This window comes from Paramisgurnus dabryanus, chromosome 2 (assembly GCF_030506205.2).
Source record: "Paramisgurnus dabryanus chromosome 2, PD_genome_1.1, whole genome shotgun sequence".
NCBI lineage: Eukaryota > Metazoa > Chordata > Actinopteri > Cypriniformes > Cobitidae > Paramisgurnus > Paramisgurnus dabryanus.
This window is the reverse complement of record NC_133338.1, coordinates 19,200,983-19,222,197: the sequence shown is the minus strand read 5'-3', so window position 1 is coordinate 19,222,197 and position 21,215 is coordinate 19,200,983. Positions and strand designations below refer to the sequence as shown.

Sequence of the window (21,215 nt, the reverse complement as noted above, 5' to 3'; positions counted from 1 at the left end):
CTTCGAGCTTACCACAGTTGATTGATGATCTCATAACAGTGCAAGAGAGAAGAGACCATAAATACAGAAGACAAACTAGCAGGTTAATGTCATGCTAATGGAACTATGCTATCTGAAACCGTTGAAGGAGCACCAATTATACGATTCATGATTTTACATTTCCTTTGGTGTGTAGGTGTGTATTAGTTAGTACATGTTAACGATATGCAAAAGGTACAAACCCCAAAGTAAATGACGCGAGTTATCGCCCCAATGTAAATCTCTTTTCTTGGACTAAAACAAACACATGGATTGTAGGTTTTACAGTTTACGACCTGGGATTGGTGATGTAAAGAGTGACATTATCTAAATTCCTCCCGCTTCAGACTCGCAGCCTGTAAATTAACTCCTGTAAGCATTGCATTGTGCACAAATTTTTCAAACATGATAATGAGCGTCACATTCAGCTGAGGTCAGAGGTATTCAGGCCAGTCACAACGTACAGATTAGCTGGCGAATCAGGGACACAGAGCTTTTTTAATTGATAAGTTTTGAATCCGTGCATTTCAGGAAGAGAGGGAAATCTGGAGCTACAAAAATGTACAGTATGTGGAAAATAATTTATTTTTGTAACCACACAAACACATTGTATTATGCCAAATACACAAATAACTTTTTTTTAGGAATTAACTAGGTGCACTTTAAGACTGAAAGGCTAGCAATATTTGCTTAATTTAATATAATATCAGATATGATTATAATATTTAGCAATTTAAACAGTGAATAGTAATGATTAGAGATTCAAAGTGAAGCTAAGCAGAGAGAAAAATATATACACTGCGTTGAGAGACAGGGAGTATCTCCAGAGTACTACAGTTGGTAGGCAATGCCCTAGATCATTGGTTTTTAAATCTAGTCTTGGAGTATCACTTCTCTGCACATTTTGTATGGCAGACTCCATGCTTTTGGCCTCGGTTGCTTTTAGCCTCGGACTACCTTACAGAAAGGTCATTTCTACTTAAGGTACAACTAACATGCTTTAAAGGGTGCACATATGCCCATTTTTACAAGCTGTTATATGTTTTAGGTGTGCCTAGAATGTGTTTGTGAAGTTTCAGCTCAAATTACAGATCATTTGTCCAAAAAGCCCCTATTTGGGTGCCATTAAAAGTGCCTTTTTTTTTGTGTGTACCTTTAAATACAAATGAGCTACTCCCCTTACTCCCTTACCAACTGACAGTGAGTGCTTTTGATTAAAAATAGATCTGATTCCTGTGAATACAGTCTGGAACAATAGTACCTTTGGCCGCGACTATTTATTAAATGATTAATCGGGCGACTATTTTTTTCGATTAGTCCACTAATCTAACGACTAATTGGACTATTAATCTAACAATTAGTTTCTGTTGCTTGATTAATAAAAACCATAATGTATCTCAAATAAATGCCAAAAATATTCTTAATGGTATACTTTAAAGGTTGTATCAGCGGGGTGGCCAAAGCTACTTTAGGGGGTCCATAGAGAAAACGATGTGTAACCATGTATCAAGAAAGCGTGAATGAATGCATTATTAGATGTAAACATAATAAGGGTGAATTTTAAACATTTCTGCTGTATTTCTGTTAAAGGGATTCACCCAAAAATGAAAATTCTGTCATCATTTACTCACCCTTATGTTCTAAACCTGTATAAGTTTATTTTATTTTTTTGATAAACACAAAATAAGATATTTTGATAAATGATGGTCAGCACACAATTAATGGTATATCCATTAAATTCCATCATGTTGTTTTTATTCCTACTATGGAAGTCAATGGTTACAATCGGCTGTGTGCTAGCCATCATTTATCAAAATATCTTCTTTTGTCTTCACCAAAAAAAAAGAAATTTGTACAGGTTTAGAACACCTCAACAGGTTTAGAACACCTAAACTCCATGATAAACCTAAAAGCAACAGTATGTAGGATTCTGGCCAAAACTGGTATTGCAATAACAAAACTTGTGGCTAAAACTGGTACTGCAATCACACAGCTGGTGGCCAATACACAAAATTACAACATAAACATCAGTTGAGGGCTGCAACTCCACAGATTATGCTTATTATAAGACCGAATGCAATACAATGTTTATTCGTTTAAGACGTACAGTAACCAAATGTTTACTATGAAAATCACAGAGACCGCTATTTTGACATATGAGCATTTGTCCGTTTAAGCCAAAAAGACGAAAACATGAAGTCGTTTGGCTGTGCATGTGCGCTATCAGATATGCGTGTCGCGCCTTCAGATCAATGTGCAATCCAGTCAATTAACAATCATACAGAAGCCTATAAAGATCAGGTCAAGAATAAAAACACTGTTCTGGGTTTTGTTGTAAAAAGAAATGCCAATCGTATACTTAATTCAGTCCACAAGAAAATTACTATACACACTTTTATATACGCTGAAATCATGTAGTATTAGCAATGTACGACTTCACTACATCATTTTAAAGACATTCCAATCACCGACATGGGTTGACTGTTGTGAGGTTTGACACTTGCTTTTTCTACCTAACAACAGCCACCCCCTGTCGGTGATTGGTTCGAAAACTTTATTTTGGTTTTGAGCAGTGCTTTAAGTGGCCCAAAAGAAGTGCCGGTACTCTAGTTTTTTTTTTTTTTTTTTGCTGACTGGACTCCTATATTGAAGGGGTTTTATATTCAGCCTATATTCGGCCTACTTAAAGCACTGGTTTTGAGTGGTTTTGTGTGCAGATCTCAGAGCCCAGGCTGCCTACAGAGACGCGTGTTTTTTTTTGAAAGCCTGCTTATGGGACGGGCAGCTAGCGGATAGCTACGAAAGATAAGACCAATATGTATGAAATTTAATGTTTAATGTTTTGGTCTCACATGTGCGTGTGGTGAGCTGTGTCGAAGCGTCAACGCAAAAATATGACGTAGATGGAATTTTGACATGCGTCGCCTATAACAAACACTTTGTTTGTGTGACATCACATTAACAAGAGAATTAAAATAGCATGAATAATGAGACTGTTTTGGTGTAACGGGGATTAAAAGAGAAATTTTTCATTGCAAGGTTGTTGTGTTTACACACTGCCAACACACGTTTATCTCCAAAGACCTTGTAAAAGTGGATTTTGCACAATATGGGCCCATTAAACTTTGTAGTCTCTCGGTCAGATATAAGACTTGGATTCTTGTTACAAACCTTTAGTGCTAGAAGGGCTGGATATTTTTAAAGTGTTATGGATTCATTAAAGCTTCAACCTGTAACTTTTGCGCCTCTGTTGCCATTTCTATTTTTGATACATTTACAATTACCTTGCAGGGTTTTTTCTTTATGTAGGTTGTGCTTTGGCACTGTTTGTCTGTGCAGATTTATCTGATGGAATTGATGTAGTGCTGCACGATTCTTGGTAAAATGTGAATCACGGTTTTTCTCCATGGGAAATGAGATCACGTTTCTCTCATACTATTCTCTTTTTTTTTTAAACAAAAAACATTTATTGCACTCAAGTAAAACAATGTGCTGCACAGGACTTTCAGTTATAATAAAGTGTGTTAAAAGTCTCTAAAAGTAATGTAAATACGTGATAGCAAGAAATATGTCCTGCAAAGCAATCTAAAAAATTTAATCTAAAATAAATATAATACATCGCTTGTGTTCTGCTGAAAACATTTCACAAAATCACATTAGTGACATTTTGCATGTCGAGCAGAAAAAAATCTACCCTCAAAAGCCCTGCCAATATTTTTCTTGTTTTAGACCTGACTTTGTTACTTTCCCTTTCTGTCTGGAGACTCTCCACAGATTGAAGTTTATTGGTTCTGACAACAGGTGATTTCCCAGGTGATTGAAATTTCAAACTTTCCAGATTAAAAGCTTTTCATCTAAGTGACAAAATTAAAATTCAAAGCAAGTGCATGCTACAAACACTCCACCATCAGCTGTAAATGCAAAATAGTTATCAGATTTTCTATTTTCTGTTTACGAACGTGACATAACCACGAAATGACAAATTATGTCAAACTTTAACTTTCTGTGAAATCAGACAATTTAAACAAGAAATCGTTATTATTATTTTAAATTAATAAAACCTTACCTATTGTGTCCGAAGTCAAGCTTGAACAGACTTAAACTTGCTTAATAACTCATACCGTTGAGGTCATAAGTTTACACTTTGCAGAATCTGGAAAATGCTGAACATTTAGGAAATAAAATATTTTTTTATAATTAGTTCTGCCCTGAACAAGTTATTTCACATGATAGATGTTTACAGAAAGTTTGCATCACAACATCATAACAGAATTTCCTTAAAATAACCCAGTTGAATTGTTTACATACACCTGATTCTTAATACTTCATGATGTTACCTGGACAATCAATGAGGGTTTTTATGATTTTGGGTTTTATGATAGTTGTTCAAAGTTTTCTTGTTTGTTCCGAGACATTAAAATTCCTCCAGGTCTTGCAGAATATTTGCCTTTCAGCATCTTCTGCCTGTTTGAACCCTGTTCACCAGTGACTGTGTGATGTTGAGATTAATCTTTTCACATTGACGACAATCAAGAGACAAGATACGCAACTATTACAATAGATACAAACATTCAGTGATGGTCCGGAAGTTAAGTTAATTTAACATGCATTTAAATTTTCAGCATTTTACAGATTCTGTAAACTTTTGACAACAACTGTATTTATTCATTCAAATAAAGTTATAGTAGCTTTAAACAAAAAAAGATATTATATTAATGCTTTAAATATTACCTGGTTGAGCTGTTTAGCCAGGGTATAGGGTTTTTCTTTTTGTTCAGATTTTCTTTTTTCCTATTTTTTTATTTGCTTCAGTATCTTTCAGCCCTTGTTATATCTCAGTCACAGGGATAGGTGAAATGTATTCTGACTGGCATTGTTCAATAATTGGCATGCTGTGTATATATGCGCGCGCATATATGCGCACGCGCGTTGCAAAGTGTGGAGTTCATTCCTGTTCTGGTTCTTCTGTAGCTGTTGGCCAAGTTCCTGTTGTAGGTCAATGAGTGCATTGTGCACTTCACTTATATAGTGTCTCTCAACCCCCCACTCCTTCAGGAAGAAAAGTGACCTTTTCAACTTCAAAAGATCTAGAGCCCAGATAACAAACAGACATACTCCAAGTTCACTTCGTTTTTCTTCAGTCCATGTTGATCTACTCTATTCGCTCTCATCATTCCCATCCTTAACCCAACCTTTCCCAACCCTTAACCAATAACCTTTTCAGGTTCCTGTAGCTCCATTGGTAGAGCGCATGTCTGTGGGCTTTCCATAAGATTCCTTCTGAGAACTTCAAGGTCTTGTGAAATTTCCTCACCTGTAAAAAATTGTCTACTGGCCCTCTAGTCAATATTTCTTGTCACCACATTGTAGTTTATGTGCATGTAGTTTAGTTTAATGGGGAGTTTAGGAAGGTTTTACAGGGAAGTGTTACCATAGCTGGTGTTTGCGGTAAAATTAAGCCATCAAACAACAGCTTGCATAGTTAATAGTGATGCATGATATTATTGGCGCACCGATCGGCTAATAATGGCATTAATTATCAGTAAACAAAATTATGCGGCTATAATTTGCAGAAATAAAGACCTGTTGGTTATGAACGTGTTTTGTGCAAAAAAAAAATTATCTTTAGCAGTGGCAGAAGGTGTACGAGCACTGGTGTTCACCCCCCTGCTTAGCTTCACTGCTGCTGAAGTTTGTGATATGAATATATACAAAGACTGTGTATACAAAGCTGCATTTTCACCTTTTAAGAAGTTGACCTTTGAATGCCGTATTGTAATTACCACTATACATTAAAATTGAATTGGATCCCGTTTTACTTTTAGTCACCTTTATCACCTTTAAGCATGGGCGTCGGAAGCAAATGAAAAGTGGGTGGGTCCCCACATAACCCCCCCCCCCACCCGAAAAATACATTTACTGCAATAGATGACATTTTCATGTTTCCTTTTAATTAGCCTGAACATTTGCGTTTATTAAATTAAATACAGTAGCCTATTACGGTCGAAAATCTGGTAATAGCCCTTTAAATATTTTGCAAATAATGACAGATGTCATGTTTCATTTATCTTTCTCTGCGTCATTTTTTTTCTCTACTCTGCTGACAGTAGGCTACAATGTTTATTTTTTATTTTGAGGAAATAAAAGGTAAGAAAAACGAATGAAGGTAAACTGATACAACTTTTGTATACCTTTTTCTCTCTTTCTCTCTCTTAGAGAAATATAAATGTGAGATTCTGGAAATGAGATCACTTTATTTTATGGTATCCGTCGGGAAACAATGATGTCATAAGAGTTTGAGCATGTGTACTTCTAAAACACAATCGATTAAACAGAGGTATGACTTTATGAATTATCTGCAAATGTACCTCACAAATAATAACAATACGTAAAGACGTTCATATCGCAAATGAAAAGTAATTGCTTCTAAAAAAAACTTGAAAATTATCCAGCGATCGTGCCATAATCAAAATAATCTATTTTACAGCAGTAATAATAGTTTAGCCTATACTTTTAACGTTTGAAAGGAACCACATTTAGTGCTGTGTTAATTATCATTAAAAGCAAAACGGGAGTCTCTGTGCCTCCGCGACAGACGCAATTCTTCTGGCATCTCTCCTCATCATCTCCTCCTTTTTTTTTCTGTGTCTTGAACTTGGGGCTCGAGTCCGACCTAAGGTTCGAGCTGCCTTTAAGAACACCAAGCTAAGTTCGTTTACCGTTAATTATTAAGACTAAATGGGCAGGCAAACTCGTGAAACAATGAAAATAAAATAATCCGCTATAATATGGTTTTACACGTCTATAGAAAATATACTATAAATAAAGCAGTTATTAATTTCCCTAATGCATGGTTGTTTGACATTTACTTCTGTTTAAAACGTTATACATTTGGCTAATGAGGTTTTTCAGCACTATGTTCGAACAGCAGCTCAGCGTCCACTCACCCCCGCGAATTATGTTAAAAAGCTGAAATGGGTCCGCGGTGTAAAAAAAGCAAAGGTTAGGGATCCCTGCTCTAGTGGAATGGATTTTGACTAACAGCGCTTTGATAAGTGAACAGACAAATGCGCTAAATTAGAGAAAAAGTGGGTGGGTCCATTATCATTGGTCTTAAAAAGTGGGTGGGTCCTGTCCCACCCACGTATAATGGTTCCGACGCCCATGCCTTTAAGGGCTGAGCGATATTGACCAAAATTCATATCTCTCTCTCATTTTGGGATGAATGATGATATACAATAAATATCTCCCGTATTTTGTAAAAAGTGAGATGTCACAATCACCTTTATTAAAATTGAAATTAAGATTCAGGGTTTTTCTCCCTGTTTGAAATAAGGATATTTTATGGCATCGCTGTGACTGTATAGTCTCATCCCATATCCCGCTAAGGAGAAATTCCGATATATTACCAAAATCTGCCCAGCCTATCACTTTTTCCAAAAGGTCAGATGCAGTGGTTTTGCTACTTTTCTGTGACTGAACTGTATCCTATGCCCAAAAAAATTGGGTTTGGAAAGTTGTGCTTGTTAAAGTGTTTTGAATAAAAGCTCATGCAGGTTTATACTGAAAATCACATTTGGAGAAGGCAGTTTAAAAGCAGAACATTCCATAATAGTCACAATCATACCACAGTGCACTACATTAAATAGACCTAAAAGTGACCTGGCACAACAATCAATCTCTGTAATATTTGTATAACGGGTGTTGTTTTGGGATCCGGTGACCTTAGGATCGAGGTCAGTCATCGTCTAGCCATTAGAGTCATTGCGTAGCCTGAAGGGGAAGGGGCTTGGTTGCTATGTAACCTGAGAATACCAAGTGTTGTTGAGCTCTGTCAGTACAAGGGTATTCCCATTGAGAGCATTGCTGAAAAAATCTTGAGTTTTTCAACCGACTCTCTGAACCTCGTGTTTCACAGGCATTGATTATTTAATATATATATATAATATATAATATTTAAATTTCTTCTTTTTAGTTTCATTTTTTTCATGTACAGTATTATTATTATTATTATTATTATTATTATTATTATTATTATTATTATTATTATTATTATATCAACATTTCTTTGGTCAATCTAAAGATGCTTTTATTTAAATTTAGGTGTTTTTCATTTAATTTTAAAAAGCACAATAAATTGTTCCTCTTTTTTTCCAAGCTATTTGCAGGTGTTCTTGTATCCATAAACACACACAGTACATGTTGACTAATTGGTGATGCTGTTAAGAAGCCCTTTTGGGATTTGGACAGCGAGACAAACAAGTGGTCCCTTGTGGAATCACCTGACCTAAACCACTAGGTGTTTATCCTGAAATGTCTTAATTGGGACCAAGCCTGATGTTTTGTCTTGTACCATCTTTGCGTGTGTAAGAAAGAGGGGCAAACAGGCATAACTGCTAAACGAAAATAATGTCTGAGCGGATGTTTTCAATAAGAAGATTTAATGTTTTGGCAGGCAAATGTTTCGTCTATCATAACCTTTAGATACTCCATAAACGTACATTTCTTACTTTTGAACAGAAGATGTAGGCATTATTGCTTTTAGCGCTTAATGTTGTTTGGCAAATATTATGTAAAATTCTATTCAAATTTTATTTTGTTTTAAGATATTATACTATATTTTGTTATTTTCAAGGTGTGTGTGTGTGTGTGTGTGTGTGTGTGTGTGTGTGTGTGTGTGTGTGTGTGTGTGTGTACCTTGTGTCCCCACAATGATAGGAATACCAGTATTTTTGTGACCTTGTGGGGACATTTTGATGTCCCCATGAGGAAACAAGCTTATAAATTAAACAAAATGATGTTTCTTGAAAATGTGAAGTAGGAGAAGGTTTTCTGTGATGGTTGGGGTTAGGGAATGGGATAGGTAAGGGGAATAGGATATACAGTTTGTATGGTATAAAATGCATTACGTCTATGGAGTGTCCCCACAAAACGTGTGTGTGTGCGCGCGTGTGTGTGTAATCGAAGATCAGTGTTTTTATGCTGCACACAGGATTTGCCAGTGAAGACCTATGAACATATGATTTATTCAGAAAAAATGTCCCTTTTGATTTTTTTTTTTTTTTTTGGTTTTCTAGTCTGAATGCTAATAAGTTCCCTTGAGAGGCATGAACCTTTTTTAGAAACACATTTTAATGGATATAAACTGTACAATGGATAAAAGATTTTGCTATATATTTTTATTTGCATTTAAAGGTTACATTCATTATATGTGCTTTAAAAAGGTTTCCACTCATAATGGTAACTCTAAATGGTTATTAAGCTTTCTCTCTCTCTCTTTCTTTCTTTCTTTTTTTCTTTCTTTCTTTCTCTCTCTCTTTTTCTCTCAGTGTGTAAGGACCCACCATACAAAGTAGAAGAGTCTGGATACGCTGGCTTTATCTTGCCAATTGAAGTTTACTTTAAAAATAAGGTACTTGGTCTTGGATGTCTTTTTTTTTTTGAAGCCGTAATTTGAAGCTATAAATTAAGCAGATTTAAAGTGTGTATTGTTTTGCATTGGCTAAATATAACTTCTATCACTTTTCACCAGGAAGAACCAAAAAAAGTGCGATTTGACTACGATTTGTTTCTGCACTTGGAGGGCCACCCACCTGTCAATCACCTGCGTTGTGAAAAGCTCACTTTCAACAACCCTACTGAAGATTTCCGCAGGAAGCTGCTCAAGGCCGGAGGGGTACGTGTAGGCTGAGGATGGGCATGGCTTACCCCAGGGAACAGTAAGGGGGATGTTGTAATTGGTCACATTGGAGTTACGTGACCTCCATTATTAGTTTTAAACACATACTTTTTTGTGAGAACAAAGAGTTGAAGATGATTTAAAAGTTTTTTTTTGTCGCACCATTTTACAGATTATTTAAGTGATCTCAAAGCTTATGTAAGTTTATGTAGAAGAAAGCACTAGTTAGCCCCTTGTGGGTTTAATTGACAGGTGAGAATGGTGTGATGTAACCTTAACCTGCTTGTCTGTGTAAGTCCCCCACAAACAAACCTCTGGAGAGGAAAGCATTTGTCAAGCAGCCGGTCCTAATGGAATTACTTTTCCCATCAACCAAGACAATAAGTAACTTAACTGGATTTGATTGGGCTAACCTAACCTGGCCATCTTTCACCCACCACACAAAACTAGGATTGTCCTTGGCTCAGCGCCAAAGGAATCCACGTTTTTATGACTTGTATTTATGTTTCGTTGATATTGTACACATGTTAAAGTTCCAACGTATAGAGTGTCCGAGTGGATCAGACCTTAATTGGGACTTTTATCCCCCTGATTCTTCCTATGAGGGCCAGCTTTATAGATCTCATTCATTCTCTAATTCCAGTAATTGTAATGTTTTATGGATGAGGTTATGACACTGTTTCTTTTGGTGCTTGACTGGCTTACAGATGAGGCTGGAATCGAAAAAGTTTATTGGCAAAGAGGGGAGTTGTGCGGGAAGTTGTTTTAATTAAGAGAAAACTGTTAGCGAGAGCAATATCAATTTAGCTACGTGGAAACGGAGAGAGGTCCTTGGCAATTTACCTGATTGTTTTGGCCGTTGAAAGCCATTCTGTCATTACATCAGGCCAAGAGTAAGCAAAGTGCCTTTTACCAAAATGTGTTTGTGTGCGCGTGCGCATGTGCATTTTTACTGTACTCAAACTGTAATGTATGTCCTTTTTTACAGCAACGCGATCCTAACAAAAGAACTTCGGAAGACTCAAAGGTATAAGCAAACTTCATAGAAAATAATCTGTTTATTTAGAAGATATTCAATGTTTCTATGTATTGTTGAAAAGTGTGTGTGTGTGTGTGTGTGTGTGTGTGTGTGTGTGTGTGTGTGTGTGTGTGTGTGTGTGTGTGTGTGTGTGTGTATATACATATAAACATACGGTTATTAACACATATGTATTACATATGTGACCCTGGACCACAAAACCAGTCATAAGTTGCACAGATATATTTGCAGCAATGGCCAATAATTATCATTTTTTTCTTTTATGCCAAAAATCATTATGATATTAGGTTATGTTATAAGGTTATGTTCCTACTGTAAAACTATCAAAACATTATTTTTGTGAGTGGATGCTGTTGGTAAGGACTTCATTTGGACAACTTTAAAGAGAATTTTCTCAATATTTAGATTTTTTGCACCCTCAGATTCCATATTTCTCCAAATATTGTCCTATCCTAACCATATCCATACATCAATGGAAAGCTTATTTATTCAGAGTTCATATTATGTATAAATCTCAATTAAAAAAATGACCTTTTATAACTGGTTTTGTGGTCCAGGGTTACTACAGCCATGGAAAAAATCAAGAGACCACTTAAAGATTATTTTCAGTTTTTCTAAATGTACTATTTATAGGTATGCCTTTCTGCCAAATTCCTAATAAAAATAATGGTTTTATTTGCATTTTATTATAACAAGACAGTGTTTTTCCGATCTTGAATAGGGGAGAGTGGGGTCAGTTGTGCCAGTTTTTAGTCAAAGTGACTTTAAAGAGAGGCCATGACAGTAATGCCTTCAACTTAAGGATGTACAAATATTTCAGGATGTTGTGCATCCCTGAGAACAATAACTTTGGATCTGAAATAAATTGTTTTAGAAATATAGCTTTTGGGAAAAAATAGGTCTTGTGGCACAACTTGCCCCTGGTGCGGGGTAAATTGTGCTGGTGATTTCTGAAGTGAAACAGAACATTTTAATGTTATGAACTGTAATGCTATATTAAAGCAAGACAAATTCAATACACAATTACTCATTTAAGGTTTATTTAGATAATGTCACTCAATTAAACTGTTGGAATAAGTCACATTATATTTTGTAGTTTTTGGAAAAACACAACTTAAAGGAATAGTCTACCCTTTTGCCATATTAAACTGTTTTATTACCTCAACCTAGATGAATTAATACATATCTATCTTTTTTCAATGGGTCCACTGTACAGCACGTTGTGAATGTGTTAGCATTTAGCCTAGACCCATTCATTCCTATGGTACCAAAAAAGTTTTATTTTGTGTCACCATACTTACTGGTATAACTCCTCATGTAACAGTCTCTAAATAGGGAAAACACGGAAGTGTTTGGTGGCTTCCCTGTTTGGTACCATAGGAATGAATGGGTCTAGGCTAAATGCTAACACATTCATGACGCGCTGTACAGTGCACGCATTGAAAAAAGATAGATATGTATTAATTAGTCTAAGTTGATGTAATAACATAGTTTAATATGGCAAAAGGGTAGACTATTCCTTTAAATACATAAAATATGATATTTCTGAATAATTTCAAGCAAAGTGGCTTAGATGCCAGTTGACATACACAGAACGCTGTCTGTCAATTATGTAATATATAAGAATAAAGTGACTAGACTCATTTCTAAACATCCTATTGTGACTTGGCCACTTAAAAACGTAATAAAACTTCTCTTTAATGACATAGTGCAAACTCAAAACTGAAATCAATGTTAGCTAAATGAAACACATAGCAGGTAGGCCTAAGTCAAACACTGATGAGGCATGTCCATCTCCTCACTTCTCCAGATTATGTAGGTCTAGGTGGTCTGGATCTGGCCTATTATTTAACATCCCACTTGTCAGGGGAATATAAACGTATGCTGTCTTATGGCTGTACCACCAAGTTTTTGGGGTGTGGGTAGTTTCTTGAGCACATCACCTCTGGCACAAATCACCCCAGACCTACAAGTCTGAACAATTAGCATGATCCAGCAGTTAAGAGCTAACATTATGCTAACTGTATAGAGTCATTGTGTAGCCTGCTAAAGCACTAAAACATGTTTGAAATATTTTCAAACCTATCTATAATTGTTTAGACACTACAATCAAAAAACCTTAATCATAGAAATTTCACTTTGAAAGGAAACAAACAGTTTTTGGATCAAAAATGTGCTTACCATTCATGTGGTCACGTGACCAATTTCTTCTATGGTTTCCAGCAACAAGGGGTGGAACAACTTCCCCCCTGGCACAAATCACCCCACTCTCCCCTACTGCAGAGAAAACAAGTTAAAATTAATTTATCAGGAACAAAATGCTAATGTTAAAATGCATTTTTACATGTATCTTAGGAAAATTTTAGAAATATATAAATTTTATGGCATAACCCTGATTTTTAATCACATCTTTAATGTGTCTTTGTATCCCCTCAGTCTTTTACATTGCTGTTGGGTGACTTTGTCGTTCATGAGGTTTGCTTTTATTGGAACTGAACAGACACTGGATAGAAATGGTCGAAATACATGTAGAATTTTAGAAAAAGGCAAAACTGAAGTGGTCTCTTTTTCCACAGTTGTATATAACAAGGGTGATGATTTTCAATAAATGATTTATTTTGTTGTTGAAAACTTAAAATAATAATCGTGCAGTTACCACCTACAGAGCACTAAACCTGAAGTTCATTTTATTTGGTCATCAGTGTTTTCATCACCTCATAGGTAATGGTAATGCAGGAGGGCTCCACTTCCCTGTTCGGACAGCATCTGAAGCTGCCTACGTTAGCCAGCAGCTCATTAACATTGACCTTCTCTGATGTGAAAAAGAGCAAGTCCTTTCCAGGGTCAAAGGTGAGTGGATCACACCTTTCAGAGCCTTACTTCTAAAAAACCTGCATTTGGCATTAGGATTTAAATTCCCAGTTCGTTAATCCTGCATATTTGGCAAGTTGCTAGATGTTAGAGGCATTTACTCCAAGGATTTTCGACAGAAATGTTGGCTTAAGTCAATCAATTTTTGGCTGCTGAGAAACCTCATGCTAGCATTCCAGTGACGCAAACTGGGTGCCCCCTTTCGATACCGCACTACATTTTGAACCGGTCCTTATCTTGGTTTACCACATTTACAATGTCCATTTCATCAATCTGAAATACATTTCACTTTTAAAGAAACGAGAGAATCCTTGTATTACTCTAGCTTATCTTAGCATCTGTTAAAACACATTACGCTTGTAAATTGTGCGTAACTATTAGCTGCCATGTTTCTTCAATTTAGATTTATTTCTAGTCTCTTGTGTATCATCACTTAGCTAAATGGCTCGTATTGTATGAAATTTCGGTACACATGGAAACAGTTCCACATCTAAACACATTCTCGTGTGATTGATGACTGACAGGTCGTTCACAGTTAGCGTCGCCTGCATAACTACAAGGTTTGCTCCTGTATCGCTCAGTGGTAGAGCATTGCATTAACAGCGCAAAAGGTCATGGGTTCGAACCCAGGGATCACACAGACTGATAAAAAGTATACCTTGTAATGCATTGTAAGTCGCTTTGGATAAAAGCGTCTGTCAAATGCATAATTGTAAATGCAGTTGCTTTAGCAAACCAAAACTTCATCTTAATTTGATGTTATGTTTGAGATATTTGAGGTTAAAGGTTGAACGATTAAACGTCATTTGTAAATACTCTTTGACACAGTTCTTGAAATGCAAATTTAAAGATAGCTTTGACAATTTGCAGGATGTTTTTGCATTAAAGCAACACTAAAGAGTTTTTGCTCTTTGCTCCCCCTACAGATTAGACGCGTAATTGTTCATTAGCACTGTCGTAAATACTGCAGCATAGCTGGCTCTGATTGGATTGTAGGTCTGCCGTAAAGCAAGTTTTTGTAGTTTTCACTCGAACTACAGGACCACTACCCGACGGTTGGAAACTTCTTTAGTGCGGTTTTGGCCGATAGAGGGCTGCAAAGCGAATGTGAAAGTGCCATTCACCCTGTTTTGAGTGGATGAACCACTGAAACTTTTTTGGAAACGTTATTTTAAGGTAAAAAAAACCTCTTTGGTGTTGCTTTAATACACTAATAAGATAAGTGAACATCATCATCATCATCATCATCATGGTGGTACCTCAATTTAACTATTGACAATTAAAGTTTATTTCCCTTTGTGTGCTGCCAAAGTATAACATGTCTATATTAAGTAAGCTATAAATCGAATTAAACCTGCAGCACAGGTTTTTTAAATCCTAATGAACTTTTGTAGTTTCATTGCCCATTAAATCACTTTAACCTGCTTTCAGTGTGTTTACTGAAACAAAGAAAAGTGTTAGGTTGATGTAATACTTATGGATGTTTTACACTGATTGCATTTGGATTAAAAACAAAAATGCTTGCACAAAGAAGAATTTGCATTTTCTTTTTGAAAAATAAAATAAACAAGTAGTCTTTCTGCTTTTATTACAAAACGTAAAGATTTAAAGCAGCTGTAAATGTAGTCTGGGCAGGTTTTAACACACTGTGTGTCTAGACCACTCGATGTCTTTACAGCATCAATAAACTATTGACAGGGGCCAGTTAGCTTGACCTGGAGATTGGATACCGATAACATCTGTCATTACTACCTGTGTGTTATTGTGCAATTCTACAGTGGAAGACACTTCTTGGTAGATTGTTTTGAAAACTGTTTAGGGAAATGTTTTGTTATTTCATTCATTAATTCGAATGCAAGGCGACACTGAGATCTAGGGTGCTATTTATACCTGCTATTAAGGTGCGTTTTGGGCAATCCGATCACAAGTGGACAAGAGAGACACATTCATATCTCTCTTGTACACTTTCAACTGCTTTTGTCATGATTTTCTGAGGGGGTGGTCTGTGGCCCCTCTGCTGTCATTTAAACACAAGTGGGAAAAATGATGAGTTTAAAATTATGCGAACTAATATTAGAATCAGAAACTATATAAAACATTGTGTTAAATACATCACACATTAATTCAGTAGGCAGAGAGTGGGCGGTCTTTGGGACTGCTCAAACACATTCGACCACATGCACGTCTACACCACAAAAGCAATACGGTCAATGCGTTTTCGACTACCTCTGAATGTGGTCAAAAGTGGACGAGCTCAAAACGTTTTACACCCCATTTACACTTAGCGTCGTAAACACGGGATCCGATCCAAAATGCATCTTAATACCAGGTGTAAACAGCCTCTAAGATATAATGTATCGTATTTTCCGAACTATATGTTGCATTTTTTTCATAGTTTGGTGGATCCTGGAACTTTTAGTCAGGTGCTACTTATACGTCAAAATTATTTCATATGAACCTCCTTTATTTATGTAATTCAATGGATTCAGTAATGTGGAATGACTTGGGGACCTTTTGAACTTGATTTGGCTTGTCGTGTTAATTTGGCATATTTAGCCTCCCAGGTATGTTCTGTTTGCTATTGTGTATTGAGTAAATAACTGTTATTGTTACTTTAACATGCATGGACACCTATTCAGCCTGCTGCCAACTTGCCTTTTTCAGATTTAATGTCTGTTCTTCGGCTTGGATTTGGGGAATTATTTTCTAAATAAACGCGACGTATAGTCCAGTGCAACCTATTTATGTTTTTCCTTTTCAAAACGCATTTTTGACTGATGCGACTTATACTCTGGAGCAACTTATAGTCCGGAAAATATGGTATACCATATAACTACCCTGGGGCACAATCTAAAATTTACTATTTATAATATAATCCAAGATCCAAAGGTACATTGCAACTTGATTCATATTGTGCTGTTTTCTTTAAAGGATGGGTCCAAAAGCGGCAGCGCTCTTACTACAGCCAACAATATTAGCAGCGGCTCCCTGAAGCTCCATAAACCGTCCAAGGAACATAAGGACAAGCCTTCCAAAGACTCTAAGGAGTCCAAAAGTGCCTTCAGAGATTTCAGTAAGGACTCTGGAAAACTCTCTAAAGATTCCAAAAAACCCAAAGAGAATCAACCTCTTCAGGAAGATCGCGCCATTCCACAAATGGGATTCAAGGAGCCCAAAGCCACGTCGAAGGAGCAGCGATCATCGGAGGTTAACTTCTCAAGCTTGGGACATAGTAAGCGGCGTCCGATCTTGGACGGTGAGGGCCACGTTACCAAAAAACGGAAAAGCAGTTTATCGGAGAGCTCTCAAAAACCGCAAGCTAATTTGCTCCAGCACCACCATTCGGATAAAAAGGTTTTGAAAGACAAACCGCAGATCCGTCATAATAAGTTACAAAATAGCGAACTTTCAGAGAAGAGAAAATCATCAGCGTTACCTCCTTTACAGGATGTGTTGAACCCAAATGACTCTGACATGGATGACAACACGTTCACCAGATCAGACGTAAGTAAACTTGTAATCGTATTTCTTTTGCTTGGAAGATTGCTAAAGATAAGTTGCTGGATTTACCATTGATGCATACTGTATGTGAACTTCTGGTTTAGGTAAACCTTTATGGAAATGCATAAGGACTTCATAATGATTGTTTAGGGTGCATTTACCCTCTATTTTACTGACCAATCTCCTTAAGAAGTTATGGGAAAGAATTATGGAAAACAGAGTAACGTCTTTGGTAAATGAGGTCCTTCTGTATAGCTCTTATAGTTGGCCATTAGTGGAGACTTTTCTTTGGACATGGGGTTCTCTGTAAACATCAAACAAAGAGGTTGAGACAGGCTCTGAGAGGTTTGTGATAATGGATGTCTGGTGTGAGGGGGGACCCAATAAACCTGGTGGGTGTCCAGGAGCCGAGGCCCCATTTGTCTGGACTGGGTGCAGGAAATCAGTCCCATCCGTTGCTAGACCTGAAGGACAGGAAATCTGGTATGCTGTCAAAGACTGCTTATTTAGGTTATTAAGGTTTTCTTCAAAAATGTAATTTTTATGGTATTGTGGATTGTCTAGTCACCCAACATTAGACTGCACATTTCGGATTTAAAGCCACTTCATTGCTTTCCCAGCCCTTTTTTAAAATAGATTTATGCTGGAATATTTAAGTCAATAGGGGCAAGGTTCATTTACCTCCAGTAGAGGAGCTCCTAAAGTACTAGGGGGTTGTTTTATTAGCTAGAAGGCGAGTGCTGAATGAGATTTATGGTTTTATGACACCCGAGGAAAATGGGGTAAAGGACACCATGAATAGCTAAGGGTTTCCTTTAATCCCCCTCTTAAAAAAAGAAAGAAGGAAAGAAACTTTAGTGTTTATGACAAGTGACGAATACCAGGTGCTCCATTCTGTGGGTCACCAGGTCTGCAAGGCCTGATGGTTCTGCTCTGAAGACATGAACACATCGTGTAAATGTTAGTGCTAACAGAGCCTTTGGCAGCAGAGGACTTTTTTAAGTTTTTACTGTAACAAGAATTAGTGGATGACAGTTGAAATCCCCCAAGCATTGAAATGGACTGGTCATATTTGGTGAACTTTTATACTGTATTTCACCTTAAAGGTAGAATGTAAAACTTTATTTATGCAGGGATAGATGAATAATAAGAGTTTTGTACATGGTAATGACATATCATGAACCTCAAACCCTATTGTTTCCTCCTTATGTAAACATTGTGCATGCAAAGACAGCTGGAAAAGAGGCCAATATTGGGCTGGGTATTGTTTAAAATCTTTCGATCTGGTGCCAATTTCGATACCTCCGTTTCGATGCCGGTTCCTAACGATACTTTTTTCAATACCATGTTTTAAAATCCATTGAAACATTAACAAAAATACATTAAACACACAACTTTTATTTTTCACTTTAATTAAAACAAATTCTGCTTAGGCCTGTCACGATAACAAATTTTGCTAGGCGATAAATTGCCTCGGAATTTATCGCGATAGGCGATAACATTGATGCTCCGGGACCATTATAATAATGCAGATACACCTTTTCAAAGATCTATAAACTTTTATTTCTAAACAATAAGTAATACTGGAACTGCAAGACATTTTAAATATCCACAAGAAATGAACAAAATAACAGGATGATTGCGTTTTAGGTGCATATGCATGTTTGTCGTGTTGCCACTTTTAAGTGCTACGTTATTACCACAAATGCGACATAACGGCTCGGTCAGGTTTAGTGGTTCGTTCAGGTTTAGTGGTTCACCTCGGTCATTAGGTTTAAATCCAAAGTACTCCCACACTGCAGCTGTAGCGTTTGGTTTTGAAACTTGGCTGTTTACACTTGGTATCAAGATGTGTTTTTGATCAGATCACAAGTGGACGAGAGAGACATATCACATTTACACCTGGTATTTAAATCCGTCTCTTTTGTCCACTTTCGACCGCTTCTGTGCTGAATACTGTGAGGGGACGGTCCGTGAGACGGTGGGCGAGTCTCTCCGCTGTCATTTGAACGCCAGCGGGAGTAATTATGAGTTTATATGGACGCAAACTAATATTATGTCGGAGTCCGCTGCTTGTTTAGCAAGTATACATGCTGCACAGTGTTTTGTACGTTTATATGTTAGAGCTTTCTCTGAATTTTCAGCGCAATTGATGAAATAAGATCGCGCAACTTTCACACGCTTGCAAAATGTAACTGCGGAGATCACCCGCTTTAGTTTATCAATGAAAGGCTAAAATAGCACTGTTCACCTTGTGTCAGAAAAGTCAGAAAAGACGTAAAACATTGTGATCCGATCGATAAAAACGCATGTTAATGACAAGTGTAAACAGCCTCTAGTAAATCCATCTTTTTCTCCAACTCTCGTCTTAACTAGTGTTTTCTCCTGCTACACTTCTCACGCGGCTCTCATCCTCCTCAGTACTCCTACTGTGATAGGCTACGCCAGGAGTCCCCCCTCCCCACACAGATCATGCGACTGACAAATGACTGACGAGGGTTCACTCCTTGTCACTCGTTGCACGGAGCGGTCATCCAGTCTCTTTGGTAGAGAGAGAGAGAGAGAGAGAGAGAGAGAGACAAGGAAAACAAACAAGCATGCAAATGTGAATTATCGCGGCCTAAAAAAATGATCGAGCTCATTTTATTTACCGTGCGATTAATCGATTTATCGTTTATCGCGACAGGCCTAATTCTGCTAACACTTCTCACTCAGGGTAACATTAATAAAACTGGTTGTGCTTTTTGGATAGGGGTGCGCCAGCAGACACGCTTATCAGTTTTTTTTTTTAATGAAAATAAGGAAACAAAAATAAAGAAATTAAGAATATAATTAACATTGCTTTATTTTATGAAATGTAAAATGGTATTTAGCTTGGACTAACAGTATTTGTAGGTTCATTATAGCTGCAACTTTGACAAAAAGTTTAAATATTTAAATGGGTGACTGAGTTTTACTGGGAAGATTTGTATGCATGTTTGTTTTTTGTAAACAATACTCAACTTTATAATTATCAAAATATTTAATACATTTGGGATTTTTAAAATGAGTAGAAAATGCGTTCAATGTCATTTCATTCAAGTGAAATTAGCAAACCAGTTAAATGGAATTTTAGTTTGTTTTAAATAACGAGCCAGGCTTTGGGCTGCGCATGTGCGTCAAGTTTAAACCATAGACTGTAAAAAATAGGTTTAAACGCATCGTCCATTCTGCGAGACGAGGTCATGAAGGCTTTGCGATGCGGAGAGACAGGCGCGAGTATTTCATAAGCATTGAGAGACACAAGCTGCGCGCGTGGGTCAGTTGAAACACCTTGTCGCGTGCTTTAAATTGAAACCCCTCGTCACTTTAGGAGAAGCTCCGTTTTGGTTGACGTGCCTTTCACGGAGACAACACGGCCATGCTTGCGCTAACTATTGGTAAGACTGTCACAAAGACTTTCTTCTCATATTGTATCCTTTCTACACTTGTGTTGGGTGACTGCGAGGTGGACTGCGAGTATTTTCAGAAATCCTCCCCGTCACGTGGTGGTGGACAGCCAATCGCCGGCGCTTTAGGTCCTTGCACGCAAGTACAGGCTCACAGACATAGCCGCTTTTGGAATCGAAATTTGGCATCGAAAGATAAATCATATTTCGATACTCAAAGTTTCGAAGTTTTTCATTCGATACCATAAAAGTATCGACGTTCGGTACCCAGCCCTAATCGCAACATAACACCAACTGTGACGTTACAGTCGAGATGTACGCCCCAACATTAAATTACACATTAAATGAATTACAATGTTGTTACAACTAAAAATAAAGTTGTTATAATGTAGTTAATTCTATATGTTTGTGTTTAAGCTGAAGTTCTATTGACGTTACAGTTACGTTTTGCAGGTCCACACTGAAAAACACAAACTTGCCACTCAGAAAGTCCATTAAAAATCTCAGAATAATTGATTATTCCTCCAAATCTGAAGATACAGGCTCAAACATAAGGTCTGTTTACACACACACAAAGAACTACTGAAATGAGTCGCTCTGAGAAACAGCCAATCAGAGCAGTGCTCAACTTTATTATTCACGACCCTTTCAAATAAGGTAATAATAAACCATTTAATTC

At 37.0% G+C, this 21,215-nt stretch overlaps 1 protein-coding gene across 2 annotated transcripts in view; it reads left to right on the top strand.

Annotated features, from left to right (window-relative positions):
* Positions 1 to 21,215, top strand: part of mllt3 (MLLT3 super elongation complex subunit) — a 57,003-nt gene that overhangs the window by 20,014 nt on the left and 15,774 nt on the right. For both annotated transcript variants that reach the window (XM_065275449.1, XM_065275448.2), the window contains exons 3-7: positions 9,348 to 9,430; positions 9,551 to 9,694; positions 10,686 to 10,724; positions 13,458 to 13,586; positions 16,539 to 17,111. In XM_065275449.1, the coding sequence (XP_065131521.1) occupies positions 9,348 to 9,430; positions 9,551 to 9,694; positions 10,686 to 10,724; positions 13,458 to 13,586; positions 16,539 to 17,111 (968 nt within the window). The remainder of the gene's footprint in view (positions 1 to 9,347; positions 9,431 to 9,550; positions 9,695 to 10,685; positions 10,725 to 13,457; positions 13,587 to 16,538; positions 17,112 to 21,215) is intronic.